The sequence below is a fragment of the Mastigoproctus giganteus genome, chromosome 12, assembly GCF_048544385.1.
Source record: "Mastigoproctus giganteus isolate SK-2022 chromosome 12, ASM4854438v1, whole genome shotgun sequence".
Taxonomy (NCBI): Eukaryota; Metazoa; Arthropoda; class Arachnida; order Uropygi; family Thelyphonidae; genus Mastigoproctus; species Mastigoproctus giganteus.
In genome coordinates this window covers 159,581,598-159,599,696 of record NC_143586.1, presented here as the reverse complement: position 1 = coordinate 159,599,696, position 18,099 = coordinate 159,581,598, and the positions used below count along the sequence as shown (strand labels likewise).

The window sequence follows — 18,099 nt, the reverse complement described above, 5'->3', positions numbered from 1 at the left end:
AGTGACAGATGTTTGATTGTGTGGTTTCTTATTTTCTATTTATGCACATAGTTAAATGGATTCTTTATAAATAGAAATATGCCTCACTTTGAAGTATGGGATTGTCATAAATTGAGAACTTCGAAAATTTACTTTTTAAATATATGAAGCAGTTCTGTTTAATATTTTAATTATAACTGTTCATCAGGTGACTTGGCAGTAAATGTCCACCAAAACGATTTAAAATTAAAAATATTTATCAGAGCGATGTCATCGTGAATTTTCATATTCCTTCATTATTCATTTCACTTTTGATTTGTGTTATTAATTATCTTGTTAGAGAAGTTTCTCCATAAAAATTAATAAAAGAAGTGGTTTTGTTAGGTTTCATAAAGCCAGTTCTTGCGTACAATTATCAAGTGCTCCAAAGCAATAATTTAAAATTAATGGTGTCTTTAGATCCAATAAAAGATGAACACCTTTGATCTGAGGCATGCAAACAAAAATGCTTGCTAGCGTTGGAGTTTGTTTGTCTGCTGTGAGTTGCCATTCAGTGTAGGGAATGGGCTTTTTTTCTTTTTTTTTTGTTTGTTTCACTCACTGATAGTGAAGATAATGCCCAAATGTGGGTTTAAAAAAAAACAAAAAAAAAACATTTTATGAAAAAGCATATATCTGAACTGCATCAGGTGGAGGGACTTATTTAAAAAAAAATAATTAAAATATACAATTTCAATATAAAAGGGATTTTTCACAGTTATGCTTATTGAAAATTAAGGTGCCATTATAAAAGCAAACAGTTTTGAATTATTTCTTTCCTTTATTCCAATCACAGCAATAGTGGAAAAAGTCCACTTTGTGCTTGCATAAGGTTATACTTTATGCATAGTAAATGGTTAAAGTACAGCATTATAAAAGGCTTTTAGGGCTGAAAACCTCAGACTACAGGAAATTTACTGGATGAACAGTATCTGCTAAGAATAAGTGGTGTTGCTTATTTGAGATAGTGCAATAACAGGCAACTCTCATATTGTGAAGTGTTCACAATATGAAATGTAACAAAAATGCCATTTCGCCTACTTCGGTGATTTATGCTTAATTAAAGTGATTCTTTGCACTAAGATTTTCATCTAGTACAGCATTATTTAAGGAAAAAAACTTTGAAATTAAAAAATTAATTTGCCATATAAAACATTTACAGGTAGTTCTTGCTTTACGAGTTCCCGGGTTTATGATTTTTTTCCCCCAAGTATCAACAGAATCGAAAATATGAACATTTAATTGCAAAGAATGAACGTTAAACATTCATTTTTTGCAATTCATTCATTCATCTCAGAAGTTAAATTTTTGCTGTACAACTAAGCTATGTATCTCTTTAAAATATTCATTTTTAAGGTCACGAGCGTGACCTTAAGGCCATATTAGTTACCAATTCAAATCATTAAAATGCACTACACTTTCATTGTACAAAAATATCACATTTTTTTGTCATATTTTTCTAAAGCACATTTCTGGAGGTCACGATCATAAAACAATTTGCACTTTCCGGTTTATTGGCACTTTTCTGTTAGTGCAAGCAATTATAAATGGATAGTAAACTCGATCTTCTTGCATTTGCAAAAATACCAATAGCTGGGATTGTGTGTTTTTTTTTCGTTATTATGGTGAAATGTGTTTCCCCTTTACTGAAATCTTCAATCGTATAAAAAACATAAACAAATTTTCAGAATCTTCTGTTCATTCCTTTTTTTTTTAAGCTTTGTAAACTTGTTACTCCACGCAAATCGTGTTAGTTGCAATTTGTGTATGCCATTAAAAAATGCTTACGCATGCAATCGTGAAATTTATAATTAAAAGAGATTATCTTGGAAACAAATGCCTCTCGAAACATTTCTAAAGAAGACAACTCCTTGTGCAACAAACCAACGAGTGCCGAGCCAATAGTGAGTGATCAACAAGTGTGCATTTAGTCAATGATGAGAAAGAATAAACATTCTTTAACATTTATAAGTCGTAAATAATTTCTCTATTATTATAATTTGTTTGATTTTATAGGCTACGTTTTAATTTCTTTCAATAAATCAATCATTGTTTAAACAAAATAATTAGCTAACTAATTTCATTGTTGAGAACGTAACCCCTATTTTTTACCTTATGTCTATGGGATATAAATTCCTGCTTTAACAGTTTTCGCTTTACAAGCGCATAGTGAAATTTTCTTACAAAAATACTTGCATAATAGGTTGTCTTTTAGTCATTTTGTATTCGTGTTAAAAGAAAGGGGGGGGGGTAATAATGACTCGTTAAATTTTATTTTTGGCTGTAATGTGGTTGCTAAAGTCCCCCCGACCTTGTGTTATATCACAAAATGTACTGGCCACCTCTGTAGCCAGGTAGGCAGGAGCAGCAGTGCGTAGCACATGCTTCTTGATTAGACCGGGGTTCGAGCCTGTGACCACCAAATACGGAGGATGTGGAAAGGTAGGGAATGACAACTGCATATCCCCGGAGCAATATGGCCTTAGTTGCTAATGTTCTTAAAAACGAAATAACAAAACAAAAAACAAACAAAATATACTTTCATTCAAAAGCCTTGATATTTGAATTATTTTTAGTTCCATGCCAAAATGATCTAACATTTTTGCTTAGTATAATTTTTAAAAAATCATGAAAGCCTCCAATTAAGTTTTTCAGGAAGAAGGGAACCAAATGTTTGGAATTGCAGGGATAGTTGGATGTACTGTGTACTGGACTTAGAGGATCTTCACTTCACATGTTTTTCCAAGCTTGTTGCTTTACTACTTTTAACATGCCAGCATATTTTCAGGCATTGTTAAATAAATCTTTATCATATAAAAGGAATAAGCCTCACAGTGAGATGCTAGAGGTTTAGATAGTGATACATATGTAATTATTAAACAAGATAACTAGACAAGAACTTAAAGAAAAAGAAAAAAAGAGGTTATGTGGTTAGAAAACTGAACGGGGTAAATGAATTGAGGAGAATGCTCTCAATAGGTTTCATCTCAAGAAGCTGGGAATAGTTTCTTTCTGGTTTGGAGGAATTTCTTTTTGGTCCACTTTGGTCTCTGTCTTATAGGTCTAGGAGGAATTTGGATAATATCAGAATCTCAGTGTATATTATAGTGTTATTAATATAAAAGGGTAAAACCTGTAATAAGAATTGCAATAAATTAAGAGTTGAAGACTGGCAAAGAACAACTTCAGTCACTCATGGCAGGGGGGGGGGCTGTGATTACTTTTATGACCTATCAGAACGGCTAATGGAAAAATGAGACATGGAATGGTTGTAGACTGAGGTGGTTGCCAAGAGATAATGAGGGTGTCATTTAGCATCTTGGATTCTTGCAGAAGATGGACCTCCTATACTTATCATTGGTAATAAATACACGGAGATTGCAGTCCAACTGCTGAATTCAATTCAGCTGTTGCACTGGCAGAAATCTGGTGGGTAGCAAAAATTTTTTTTTTTTTTTTTTTGCCTAAAAGTATTGGTGCAGATCATAGACTAGGTGCAAGGATATACCTGGCAGAGAGATCCCATATATTTGGGTCATTATTAGATCCTAAGAGCATTTTTGCCATGAACACAAATCATTGTTCTTCAGTTTAAGTTTAGCTGTTACTCAGATTCTAAGCCAGTACTCTACAGCATAGTTAATGTTTAGAGTGGTTAGGGCTGGGATTATTATTATTATTAGCCATATGGTGCAAGAAAGCCTGAGGCTCATGCTGCACCAGCCAAAAAAAAAAAAAAAAAAAAAGAGAGAAAGAAGGGAAATCGCCTTGGGTGTGCCAAGCCCATACTAATTAGATGTGAGCCCCTGGGATGCCCATGTTTCTGCCCGTACAGTATAGCTGTATAAATATTAGTGTGCTATGTTTGCGCAATTTTGCAACTGTTGGCATAAAGGAGCTGGTTCTCATTTGCAGCAATTCATTTTTTGTTGGAGGGAATTGGTTTGTTGTAATTTAGTGTCAAATTGCTAGGTTATTTCAAAGTCATTATGATTGTTTATATTCCTGATGAGACTTCCTTCAATAAAAGAGTTTAACGTGGTAGGACACTACTTTGAGGAGAGCATAATTTGAGCTAATTTTGCAGGATAGGATTGATCTTTATGTAGAACTGTGAAAATAATTATTAAGAGCATGGAGCTTATATATAGCATCTGCCAAAAAAAAAAAAAAAAAAAAAAACCATTACACACTTCTCCATCCATACCCTGAAAGAATTTGTCTAGTTCTTCCTTGAATTTATTCAAACCATTCACTTCCACAACGTCAGATGGAAGCCTCTTCCAAGAAACAACCACCCACTGGATGAAGGCAAACTTCTGTGCATCTATCCTAATCAACTTGAATTTATGCACCCTCATGTGTGTGTAGTCTCAGCAAGTGGAATAATGCCAATAACATTATGCTTATTCTTTCAAGGCTTTAAATCAGTCAGATCTTAAGCCTGTCATATTTCCCTGCAGGTGCCTGGTTTTGAGATCCTGCAATTTGCAGAACTGGAGCCTTTCTAGGTAAGCACATCCTTTTGTTCCCTTCACCAATCTGGTTGCCCTGCCCTTCTCTGCTGCCGTTCCATCAGATCTACAACCTTTGTAAAGTGAGGCCTCCAGACTTGTATACAGTACTCAAGATGTGGCCTAACCATGGCCTTTTACAAAGGGATAATCACTTCCTTACCATTGTTAGCAAAGTTTCTGTATATCATTGACAAAACCCCATTAGCTGTTTTGTAAACATGTCTGCAGTGCTCAGAGAATTTCATATCTGACTGCACAATTACTCCCACCTCTTTTTCGTTTTCCACTACCCTGAGTGTAGTACTGGACAGTTGATAAATTACTCTGCGATTACTGCTAGCCATAGGCAGTACCTTGAGCTGCCAATGTTGAACTTCAACTGCCATTTCTCAGCCCATGGACTCAATATTCCTAGATCTTGTTGCAGTAACTCACCCTGATGGCTGTTGTTAACCACACTGCCAACCTTTGTGTCATCTAATAACTTTGACATTGTCTGATATATCGTCATCAGTATCATTAATAAGCATTGAAAACAACAATGAACCAAACACCTGAACCTTGGGTAGCTCCCTGATTATGTTAGTCCACAAAGAGCAGCGCCCATTGATAACCACTCTCTGGCTTCTTCCACTTAACCATTCATTTATCCATAGTAGTAACTTGCCATTAATGCCGCATTGCTCCAATTTGTACAGCAGTTTTTTATGTGCAACAGTATCAAAATCCTTCGCAAAATCTTAGTATATGGTATCAAAATTATTTTTTGCATTCAGTTCCTTCATCTTAGTAAACTATCAGATTGGTTAGACAAGACCACTCTTCAATAAGTCCATGCTGTGACTGTAGTATAATTGCATTTTGGTCTAGATAGTCCTGCGTTACTTCTTTAACTAGTGATTCCATTATTTATGTCGCCTTTTGACCTCTCTTTATGAATTGGGGATACATTTGCACATCTCCATTCTGTTCAGACATTTCCTGAGTCCACTGATGCTCTCATAATTATGTTAAAAGCTTGCTTAATTCCTTTGCTGCCTCTTTTCATATGATTGGATAGATCCCATTCACCCAGGTGCCTTTTTTGTGTTCAGCTTCAACAATTCCTATTCCACTTTCTTGTTAGTTATCACAAAGTTTATAGTTAGCTCCTCGTTAAGAGTTTGATAAACTTCTGGTATCCCCTTCCCTAAAGAATTCCTTATATGTGAATGTGGATGCAAAATACGTATTCAATTTGTGAACTGCCTGAGTAGGGTCATGATTAATTAACCCATTGACATCGTGGCCCAATATAATTCAATCCCTTCCTTCTACTGTTAATATAAACATAGCAGGTCTTTGCTATGTTTATCCTTAGTACCTTGCTTTCTGGGCTGCTGCATGTTCCAGTAGAAGCAGTGCAAGAATTAATTTCACTTCTGCCTGAAGCTCTGGTTAATCGAGTAGTCTGTGTATACTCCCAAGCTAGCAGTTGTCCGACCCATCTATCACACTGCCTTGATATCATCCGTGAATATTCTTGCGCTCCTTCTATATAAGGGTATCCCATCCCTGTAAAAATATTCTCCTGTTATGGCTCACTACTAATAATACCTTCTGACTCTTTGTCATTGAGGCTTAATCTAGTAAAAAGTTTGTCATCAGCATGAGTTATATTAGGACAGCCTGTTACAAATGGAATTATTGCTACTGAGAATAAGACATCAGACAGAACACTACCTTTAGAGACTCCTGCAGTTAGTTTGTGCTGAATGGATTTGTTCTTGGTCTCTGTTATGATTGTTCTCTTCCTAAGAAGGCTGGTTGGGATCAATAGTAGGTCATCACACGCCCAAGTAAATCTACATCCTTCCTAAAATGAAGCCTCCAGACCTGTATGCAGTACTCAAGGTGTGGCCTGACCATTGCCTTATACAGAGGGACAATCACCTCCTTTTCCCTGCCAGCAAAATTCCTATATATCATTGACAAAACCCCATGACCTGCCCTAGCAGCCTGTCTGCATTGTTCAGAAAACTTCATATCTGACTCCACAATTACTCCCAGGTCTTTTTCATTTTCTACCACCTTAAGTGTAGTACCACACAGTTGGTATGTTTCTCTGGGGTTACTTCTACCCATATGCAGTACTTTGCATTTGTCAAGGTTAAACTTCAGTTGCCACTTCTTAGCCCATCTGCCCAAATTATCTAGATCCTGTTGCAGTAGCACACTTGTACAGTTGGAATCCTCTTTAAGGCCAAAGCCTAACAGCTTTTCTTTGAAGGGTCTGTGACCTGTTAGTAGTGAGGTCATGATTTTTTTTTTTTTTTTTTGATTTGGTAGTTGTTGGCGCATCGGCTTCTGTGGCCATATTGCACCTCCCAAGGTTTTTGCAGTACTTTGATCCAAGCCCGAGGCGGGAATCGAACCCCCGACCTTTGGGTTGCCGGGCAGGTACTTTACCCACTCGGCTAGCCCGGTCGGCCATTGAGGTCATGTGTAGCCCTGGGAAGAACCAAGTTGGCTGTCTAGGATATATTTTGCTAAGTTCTGGTAGGTATTAATTTCTCCATTGGTGGTCTCTGTCCACCTGTTTTACCACAGTTTTAGAAGATGAGTTTGCAGCAGGGTTTTTTCTGTCTTGTAGTTTTTTGTCGGGCCCGTTGTGTACTCCATTGAGAGTTGGTGAAGCTTCCCAGTTTTAGCCATCTCCAAATCCAAAGGGAGCGTTCCAGCGAGCACTCAAAGGGCCCGTGTACTTACTGTATGACAAACACACGCTTTTGCAATTAGTATGGTTCTCTGTGTTATGTCCAGAATTCTCTTGCATACTGCCAGGGCAGTTTTACAATACCAAATTGCATATGTGATTATGGGGATGAAGGTTGTTTTGTAGTACAGGGCCAATGCCAGTTTTTTAAGACCCCAGCAGGAGCAGATTAAGGTTGGTTGAGGCCCCAGGCGCAGAAGAAAATATTGGGCCCCTTAAAAAAAAAAAAAAAAAAAAAAAAGAGACAGGGAAAATAAAAATACATGTTAACCATTTTTTTTAAATAAATAAAAAATATTATGTACTATTAATGTTTTATTTCCAATAAAATTTGAATATAATATATGTATAATATAATTAATAATAGCATAATAATAATCACAAAGTTTTGAACTAATAGTTGAACATATCAGATCAACTAATGTGTTGGGGTTTTGCGTGGGCCCTTCAGAAGTCGGGGCCCAGGGTGCGCGTCCGGTGCACCCGCCGTTAAATCCGCCTCTGGACCCCAGTCACTTCTTGTAATCCTAGCCACCATTGCTGAGTAGCATCTGATTTTTCCCCTAATGTGCTTAACATGAGGTTGGAAGGAGAATTTACCATCCAAGACTATGCCCAAGTACTTCAGCTCATTATTTAATTTACTGCACAATTACTCCCAGAGTAATTGTGCAGTCAGATATGAAGTTTTCTGAGCAATGCAGACAGACTGCCAGGGTAGGTCATGGGGTTTTGTCAATGATATATATAGGAATTTTGCTAGCAGGGAGAAGGAGGTGATTGTCCCTCTGTATAAGGCAATGGTCAGGCTGTGCCTTGAGTACTGCATACAGGTCTGGAGGCCTCATTTTAGGAAGGATGTAGATTTGCTTGAGCGTGTACAGAAAAGGGCAACAAGATTGGTGAGGGGAATGAAGGGATCCTCTTACCAAGAGAAGCTTAAGTTCTGCAAATTGCAGTGGCTGGAAACTAGGCACCTGTGCGGTGATCTGATTGAGGTGTATAAGGCCTTGAATGGGTTGAGCACGCTGAATTCTGATGGGATCCTTCCACTTGTTCAGATTATGAACCTAAGGGGGCATAAATTCAAATTAAGAAAAGACAGATGTAGAATAGATGTGGAGAAATTTACCTTTAGCCAGCGGGTGGTTAATTGCTGGAAAAAAACGTCCATCTGTCGTTGTGGAAGTTGATAGGTTAAATAAATTTAAGGAGGAACTGGACATGCTTGCTTCATACACTTGCTTTCTTGCATCACATGCCACTACTACTATTTGATGTTAACACCATCTATTTTTATCTGCGGTGGTCTTTGCAGTTGGAGAGCAGAATGAATGTGGTCTTCATAGGTGAAATCTTTAGTTTGCTCTTTTCAGCCCATTTTTGTAGTATTTGCAGGGCATGGTTTGCCTGGATCTCCAGCTGGGTCCTGTAGACTGCTTCTATTGTGAGGATCAGGTTGTCTGCGAGTTAGATCAGAATGTGTTCGTGTCTGCAATTCTGCCCAGACACGATAGGAGGGAATATATGCTTGAAAGCCTTGAGGATAAAATCAAGATTTGAGGAGGAACTGCAAGGCTCGTGGGGGAGGGATTATCAGTGTGGCCCACATTTGTAGAGTGAAGGAATCTGTTTTGTAGAGATGGTATTCATTTGAACAAAGGTGGTGCAAGGATTTTTGCCAGGATCATGGAGGATACCTTAAGGGTTCAGGGAAATTGTTAATTAAGGGGGAGAGAAGGGTAATATAGATCCATGTTTATCTGATGATATGGGTCAAAGTAATACAAGAATACTCACCTTGAATACTCAAACAAGAATACTCACCTTGAGAATTCTTGTTTGTTGCCATAACAACTAATGTTGTGGCAGAGTTTCAAATGAGAGGGAATCGTGAAGCTAGGGAAACAAACCTAAGTAACTACAATGGGCTGTGTCAGGATAGCAAACTGTAGAATTACTGTAGATAGCAAATCTACGGTAATGTCAGGAGTGTTGTCGATAAAATGGCTCAATTTCAACTCTTGTTTAGGATAATTAAATAGTAGCGCTAACAGAAATGTGGTGTCACCTGGAAATTTGGGATAACAAGTTCCACTATGGTATGTATAATATATTTCGGAAACATAGAAGAGATGGTGTGGTCATGCTGCTTATAAAAAGCAGCCCAAGCACAAAAAAAAGCTTTTCTGAGTCTGAAGTTATGTCTGGTAGCATAGAATCTATGTGGAAGCAAAGGTATAATGACAGTGGGTTATCTAGTGACTGAAAGATTGTGAAGAATATGACGAGAGTCTCAACGTGCAGATGTAATTGGCAAGCAAGTACGAACGTCTTATTAATGGGGAGACTTTAATCTGCCCAAGATTGATTGGAGTAAGAGGGAGGGGAAAATTGCCATGGGATAATTTATTGTTTTAAAATAAATTAGGCAATTATTATTTGTGCCAGCATTTTAGAGAAAGTTCTTGACTTCATCAATACTAACAAATCAGATGACTTAAAGTACAGGAACCATTGTCAGGAAGTGATCACACAATTGTCAGTTGGAAGATGAAGAGACTGCTTCTACAGGGATGGGATACACTTAAATAGAAAGGGTGCAAGAATATTTGCTGATGCTATCAAGGCAGTGTTAGGTGGGTCGGAAAACTGCTAGCTTAGGGGGGAACAAGGACTAATAGATTGCCAGTAGCCACTGGCAGAGCTGAAAGTGATTCTTGCACTGCTTCTATTGCAATGAGCAGCAGCCTGGAAAACAATATGCAGGATATTTCAGAGACTGCTGGGAGTCATTGCGCTACAAGTAACACATGGGTTGTGTTAGGGTAGCTAAGAATAGGAACAGGTGCATGTATACTTGCGTGTACACCAATACTAGTAATTTGGTAAATAAATGTGACGTATTGCTCAAAACATCAAAGGCAGATATTGTTGGTATATCAGAGACGTGGTGTCACACAGATATGAGGATGCAGAACTGGAATTTGGGGAGTACAGTGTGTACAGAAAGGATACACAGGATAGGAAGGGAGGAGGGGTTATGCTATTAGTTAAGAAACACATAAAATCCAAACAAGTGAAGCCAGTCAACATCGCTGGACAGTGCAGTGTCGAGTCAGTTTGGTGTGACATAAGCATTGGGAGATTATGAGTGTGCTGTAGGCCTAATGACTCTGATGAGTATAATTAGAAACTGTACAGGGAAATAGTGGGCCAGTAAATCAGAGTCTTGTAATGGGGGATTTTAATTTCCCAGATATTGACTGGAAATTGTGGGTTGATCACTCACACACTAGCAAGGCTTTTGTGGATTTATTGGATGATTGTTTTCTACATCAGCATGTTCGGAAGGCAACTAGAGGGAGTAATACTCTTGATCTGATTATCAATAGTGATTCTTCATGCATTAAGAATCTGCATATAATTGAACCACTAGGTGGCAGCGATCACACTGTGCTGAAGTGGGATTTACTCAAAGAGGTGACTACCATCAGGGGTAAAGGGAAGGGTTTTTGCTTACGTAAAGGTGACTACGATGGTCTGAGACAGTATTTAAATTCTATACAGTGGGACCAACTGATGATGTTACCAGCAGCAAATTCAAAATGGGAAGCATTCAAAGAACTTATCTTGCAAGCTACTAGGCTTTACATACTAACTAAAAAATATTGTTCAGGGTTTAGGCCTAAATGGATGTCAGATGAACTAATGAGACATATGGCAGAGAAGAAAAATGCATGGGATACATATAAATTAACATGTGACACAGAAGCTTATGATATATATAAGCTGGTCTATAACCAAGTTACAAAGAAGGTTAGGCAGACGAAGGCAGATTACGAGAAATCTTTGGCAAAGGATGCAAAGAAAACCAGCAAAGAGTTCTTTACTTATGTAAACTCTAGAAGGAAGGGGATGAATCAGATTGGTCCACTTGATATTGATGGTTCAACTGTTGATGATCCTGCTCAGGCAGCTAACAAACTAAATGAATATTTTGCATCGACATTCACACACACGAGGAGTTATTCAGGAAGGGGAATGCCAGAGGTGTATTCAACTCTGGCAGTAGCTAGATAATCTTGTAATAACTGAGAGTAAAGTGGAGAAGAAATTGTTGAAGATAAACACAAAAAAGGCACCTGGGTTGGATGGGATCTATCCAGTTATATTAAAGGAAGCAGCAAAGGAAGTAAGCAAACCCTTAGCCATAATTATGAGAGCTTCCTTGGACTCAGGGGAGGTACCCATAGACTGGAGAAGTGCAAATGTTGACTCCAATTCACAAAGGAGGATCAAAGGCTGGCACAAGTAATTATAGACCTGTGAGTTTAACTTCTGTCCCAGGAAAATTACTGGAGGCACTGGTTAAAGAAGCACTGCAGGATCATCTAGACAAGACTTCAGTTATAGCTCGGACACAGCATGGTTTTCTTAAGGGAAAGTCTTGCCTGACCAATTTGATTGGATACTATGATGCAGTCACAAAAGAACTGGATGCAAGGAATAACTTTGATATTATATATTTTGATCTTAGAAAGGCTTTTGATACTGTTGCACATGGAAGACTGCTGTACAAATTGGAGCAGTGTAGCATTGGATGCAATTTGCTGCTATGGATAAAGGGATGGTTGAGGGGGAGAAGACAGACAGTGGTAATCAATGGACTCTGGTCATTGTGGACTAATGTTATTAGTGGAGTCCCTCGGGGTTTGGTGTTGGGTCCATTATTGTTTTCTGTATTTATAAATGATATTGATGATGATGGTATATCAAGCTTAATGTTTAAGTTTGCAGACGATACAAAGGTTGGCAGGGTTGTTAAGGACACTACTTTCCAGGATCTGGAAAGGTTGAGCAGATGGGCTGAGAGGTAACAAATGAAGTTTAACATTGACAAATGTAAAGTGCTATATATGGGAAACAGCAACTCCAGAGCAACTTATCAACTCTGTGGTACTACACTGACAGTGGTAGAGAATGAAAAGGACCTGGGGGTAATTGTGCAGGCAGATATGAAGTTCTCTGAGCAGTGCAGATGGGCTGCAAGAGTAGCTCATGGTGTCTTGTCAATGTTATACTGGAATTTTTCTAGCAGGGATAAGGAGGTGATTATTCCCTTGTATAAGGCAATGGTCAGACCACACCTTGAGTACTGTATACAGGTCTGGAGGTCTCATTTGAAGAAGGATGTAGAGCTGCTGGAACGAGTACAGAGAAGGGCAACAAGATTAGTGAATGGAACAGAGTGTTGCTGTTACGAAGGCTCAGTTCTGATGGGATTCTTCCTCTTGCTCAGATTACACACTTGAGGGGGCATAAATTCAAATTGAGGAAAGACAATTATAGAATAGATGTGTGGAAATTTGTCTTTAGCTAGTGGGTAGTCTATTGCTGGAACAAACTTCCATCTGTCATTGTGGAGTTGATAGCTTAGATAAATTCAAGGAGGAAATGGAAAAGTTTTGCAAATTACAGTGTCTGGAGACCAGGCACCGACGAGGTGATCTGATAGAGGTGTATAAAGCCTTGAATGGTTTGAGCATGCTCACTGCTGATGGGATTCTTGCCCTTGCTCAGAATAATCCACTGAGAGGGTATAAATTCAGATTGAGGAAAGACAGATGTAGGATAGATGTGTAGAAATTTCCCTCAGCCAGCGGGTAGTTGGTTGGTGAAAGACTTCCATCCCTTGTTGTGGAAGTTGATAGCCTAAATAAATTAAAGGCTCAGCTGGACAGGTATTTCAAACGAACGGAGGATTGAAATGGAAGTATGTGTTTTTTTTTTTTTTTTTTTTTTCATTTTAGCTGATGCTGCATAAGCTTGCTTTCTTGCATCATATGCCTCTACTAATGCTAACTCAGAGCCATTCTACTTCTCATTGGCTCTCTGGGAAAAGTGTAATGGGATATTTGGTAAACATATTTTACTGCCTATTTTTGAATAGGCTCATTACTATGGATAAAAAAAATGGGTGTTTTATCCTAATGCATCATTGATGATGAATTTGTAATCTGTTACATCCCAACATGGTGATCTCTAGCTGGAGATGGTTTAGCAGTATTGCAGATTAGTAGTAGAGGCATGTGATGCAAGAAAGCAAGCTTATGAAGCATCAGCCAAAAAAAAACATTTCATATATCCATTTCCTCCTTGAATTTATCTAAGCTATCAACTCCACAATGACAGATGGAAGTTTGTTCCAGCAATAGACTACCCACTAGCTAAAGACAAATTTCCACACATCTATTCTATAATTGTCTTTCCTCAATTTGAATTTATGCCCCCTCAAGTGTGTAATCTGAGCAAGAGGAAGAATCCCATCAGAACTGAGCCTGCTTAACCTATTCAAGTCCTTATACACCTGAATCAGATAACCCACAAGTGCTTAGTCTCCAGACACTGCAATTTGCAGAACGTAAGCCTTTCTAGGTAGGACCATCCCTTCTTTCCCATCACCAGTCTTGTTGCCCTTCTCTGCACATTTGTCAAGCAACTGTACATCCTTCCTAAAATGAGCCCTCCAGACCTGTACTCAAGGCATGACTTGACCATTGCCTTATACAAAGGAATAGTCACCTCCTTTTCCCTACTAGCGAAATTCCTATATATCATTGACAATACCGCATGACCTGCTTTGGCAGCCTGTCTGCACTGCTCAGAAAATTTCATATCTGACTGCACAATTACTCCCAGGTCTTATTTTCTACCACCCTAAGTGTAGTACCACACAGTTGGTATGTTTTTCTGTGGTTACTTCTACCCATATGCAGTATGGTCAGTCCTCGTATAGCATGATAGTTGTGTTCCTAGAAACCCTCGTGCAATCTAAACAACAGGCCGTATGGGAAAAACCACCCAAGATTGAACACACATTTTTAACCAAAACATTACCAAACACAATAAATTATCGTAATAAAATACTTACACATTTTATTACGACTATTACGTAATAAAATATTGCTAATGCTTTTGCTTCTATCGTAAGCAGACTTGTTTTTTTTTTTTTTTATCCAAACAGATGACAGCCGTTCCATCTCTTCCAATTCTTTGTGTCTTAATCTAATAGATTAATTACACTTTTGAGTTGTTCTTATTGGCAAATCGTGCATAAAAAGTTGTTTTTATTTTCTCTGCATTCTTTGTAATTCTCGGCGTTCCTTCATTTAGGCCTGTAGCACGTGCAATATCAAACGGTCTTTCATTTCTCTCAAAGCGTTTCACAATTTCATATTTTTTTTTTCTCTACCGACAGAGGGGGAGACCAGTGCGGTTTTGGCCATAAACTCTAGTATGAGGCCACTATAAATTTTCCCGGGTAAGAATTTTTGACCCAGTCCGCCTTTGTTTATCGATATTGCTTTTCTTTTTCTCTCTGAATCTGTAGTGTCTTCACCAGGATGCTTCCTTTTCCCACCTTTTAAGTATTTTTACAAAGCACAATTACAAAATGAGGAGGCACAGCTTGATGCACATAAACAAAGCTGTGCGCATGTAGCAACTGAATAAACAACACCGTAAAGGCAGAGACACACTATGAACACCTCACTAGCTCACATTTTACTAAAGCACATTTCTGGTGGTTACTACCATAAAACAAAAACAATTTTCAGTTGTGTTCCTGCTTGTGGAATCTGTTATAAACTGGTAGTAAACTCGATCTAATCGCATTTGCGATAATACCGATAGCTGGAATTTTACGTTATTGGGGTGAAATGCGTTTCCCCTTCACTGATATAAAAAACAAAAATGCATTCTCAGAATCTTCTCTTCATTCCTATTGTGTTGCGTTCATTTGGGGTGATTCTGTGTTCGACTGCCATTTCTTGTAAACACAAAGGCAAATCGTGCATAAGGGAATTCGGTTCGTTTCGTACTGGATAGATCCCATTTGTGTAGTGTAAACATGTGTTATACGAGGACTAACTGTACTTGCATTTGTCAATGTTAAACTTCAGTTGCCACTTCTCAGCCCATCTGCCCAACTTTTCTAGATCTTGTTGCAGTAACACACTGCCATTACTGTCATTAACAACCCTGCTAACTTTTTTATCATCTGCAAACTTCAACATTAAGCCTGATATACCTTCATCAATATCATTAATAAATACTAGGAATACTACGAAACAACAGTGGGCCCAACACAGAACCCTGGGGGACTCCACTAATAACATTAGTCCAAAAAGAGCAGCGTCCATTGATTACTGTTGAGTCTTCTCAGACTCAACCACCCTTTTATCCATTGTAGCAACTTGCCCTTAATACCATACTGCTACAATTTGTACAGTAGTCTTCCATGTGCAAGTGTCAGATGTTTGCTTGAAACCCAAGTATATGATATCAGAATTATTTTTTTTCATCCAGTTCCTTTTGTAATCACATCATAGTAACCAAACAAATTTGTCAGACAGACTTTCCCTTAACAAACCCCTGCTGTGCCTGAATTATTACTGCATTCTTGTCTAGATGATTCTGCAATGTATCTTTAATCAGCGACTCCATTATTTTCCCTGGAACAGAAGTTAAACTAACTGGTCTGTAATTACTTGTCACCCTTAGATCCCCCTTTGTGAATTGGGGATATATTTGCACATCTCCAATCTGTGGGAATTTCTCCTGAATCCAAGGATGCTCTCATAATTATGGTTAAGGGTTTGCTTACTTCCTTTGCTGCCTCCTTTAATATAACTGGATAGATCCCATCCAACTCGGGTGGGATCTATCCACCCGAGTTGGATGGAAATTGAAGTTAAACATAATATTTATTATGTTTAACTTCAATTTCTCCTCCACTTTGTTCTCATTTGTTACAAAATCATTAAGCACCCTGTTACAGCGTGATAAACTTCTGGTATTTTCCTCTCTTAACTCCTTGTGTGAATGTAGATGCAAAATACTCATTCAGATTGTCAGCCATCTGAGCTGGAAGAAATCATTGCTTTTTTTCTTAGCATCCTTTGCCAAAGATTTCTCGTAATGTGTCTTTGCTTACCTAACTTCCTTTGTGACTTGATTACAGAGTATCTTATATCTGTCATAGGCTTTTGTGTCGCCTGATAATTTATATGCATCCCATGCATTTTTTTTTCTCTGCAATGAGTCTCATTAGTTCATCTGACATCCATTTAGGCCTAAACGTCAAACAGTATTTCTTAAATCGGTTTGAAAAGCCTAATAGCTTCCATGGTTAGTTCCTTAAATGCGTTCCATTTATTACTTGCTGCTGGTAACATCATTAGTTGGTTCCACTGTATATAATTGAAAAAAAAAAAAAAAAAAGAAAACTGTCTGAGATCACTGTAGTCACTATAAAAACATAAATCCTTCCATTTACCCCTTTGATAGTTGAGTTTTCAAGGCACAGTTCATTTTATGCTGCATCCCAATAAAACCGTCACATTACAGTAACAGTAAGCTTTAATGTAATGCCACAGTTTGAGCACTATATTCTGAGTGGGTGGGAAATAACCTTTTCTAATTGAATAGGTGTCAGAATAGTGCACATTATACTGCTGAGTCATGTGGCAAATGAAGCTTCAAGGAGTGAGGGTAAAAATCTATCTGTCACATTGTTAGACCTTGTACCACCTGATTGCCACCTTGCTATCTTGCTTGAAAATTTTGAGGACGGGGAACTCAATCTGTGTTCTTTTTCAAGATCAAAGGAATTCTTTAAAAAAATTGTATTGGAATGCTTGTAGGGCGATGGCAGAATATTATAGAATAAAAATGTGTGAGAGTAAAGCTTGATTTGATATATATTATTTATTTTGAAAAAGAGAGGGGAAAACATTTTTGAGATGACCTGATATACAAATTCTTTAGTTTAATACAGATAGTACGTGCTGTTCATTTCATAGTTTAAAATTTTTGTCAGTGCTCTTAATTAAGTAAATTACTGTGGTTTTCTTAATTCTTTAATTAATAATCAAGGAACATTTATACCATTTTCTGTGGTGATTTTAATTATTATAATAGATATGTGAAAAAAAGAAAGTGTATGTTAAATTTCTGTAGAATGCAGGAAAGTTAAAGTACCAGTTTTTATTTATCATGTGTGGCTAATTTTAAGGGTCTATTAGTGATCACTACAAAAATTTTAAAGATGTAAGTGCCATTTCAGACTGCTTCACACATTTTACTTCCATATTTCACCCATTAGTTCTAAGATTGCAATATTTGTCTGCTGTAATATTAGAATCGTAAAATAGATATTTTATGATTTAAATTTGGGACTCATTTCAGATAAGATGGGAAAAGAACATTACATTAGGTGAACCTCCAGGGTTTTTACATTCGTGGTGGTGGTAAGTTCACAATTTAAGTCTTGTTTCTTATCATTCTTTTATATGTAAAACAGTGCACTGTATAAGAAAAAGTTTCAGTTTACTGCAGAGTATTATTGAAATGAATACTTCTTTAATATAACATGTAATGATAAAAAATGTAGTATGGTATATATAACATTTTAATATCTAAGTTCTGATGATTAGTTAGCATGTAATAAATTATTCAGAACAAGCAATTTGAAGTCATACTAAATAAACACTTCTGTGATTGGCAGTAACCTCAGCAAATTGTGACAGCCTAATTTGCTGAGGGGGATGGAAAATGGCAATGAGGAGGTTATATTTTAATATCATGAGAAGAGAAATGAATTAAAGCAACAAGAATAGTAATCTGATAATATAGTGTTCATTAAGTGTAATAAATGAAATAAGTCTAAACATGGGATTTGTGTGAATTTTAATACAAGTTTTCACTGTGAACATTGATAACTGATGATTCCCTTTACACAGAAGG

At 37.5% G+C, this 18,099-nt stretch overlaps 1 protein-coding gene across 6 annotated transcripts in view; it reads left to right on the top strand.

Annotated features, from left to right (window-relative positions):
* Nucleotides 1–18,099, top strand: part of LOC150077541 (single-stranded DNA-binding protein 3-like) — a 729,210-nt gene that overhangs the window by 17,627 nt on the left and 693,484 nt on the right. For all 6 annotated transcript variants that reach the window (XM_090386678.1, XM_090386675.1, XM_090386677.1 and 3 more), the window contains exon 4: nucleotides 17,542–17,603. In XM_090386678.1, coding sequence (XP_090242804.1) covers nucleotides 17,542–17,603 — 62 coding nt within the window. The remainder of the gene's footprint in view (nucleotides 1–17,541; nucleotides 17,604–18,099) is intronic.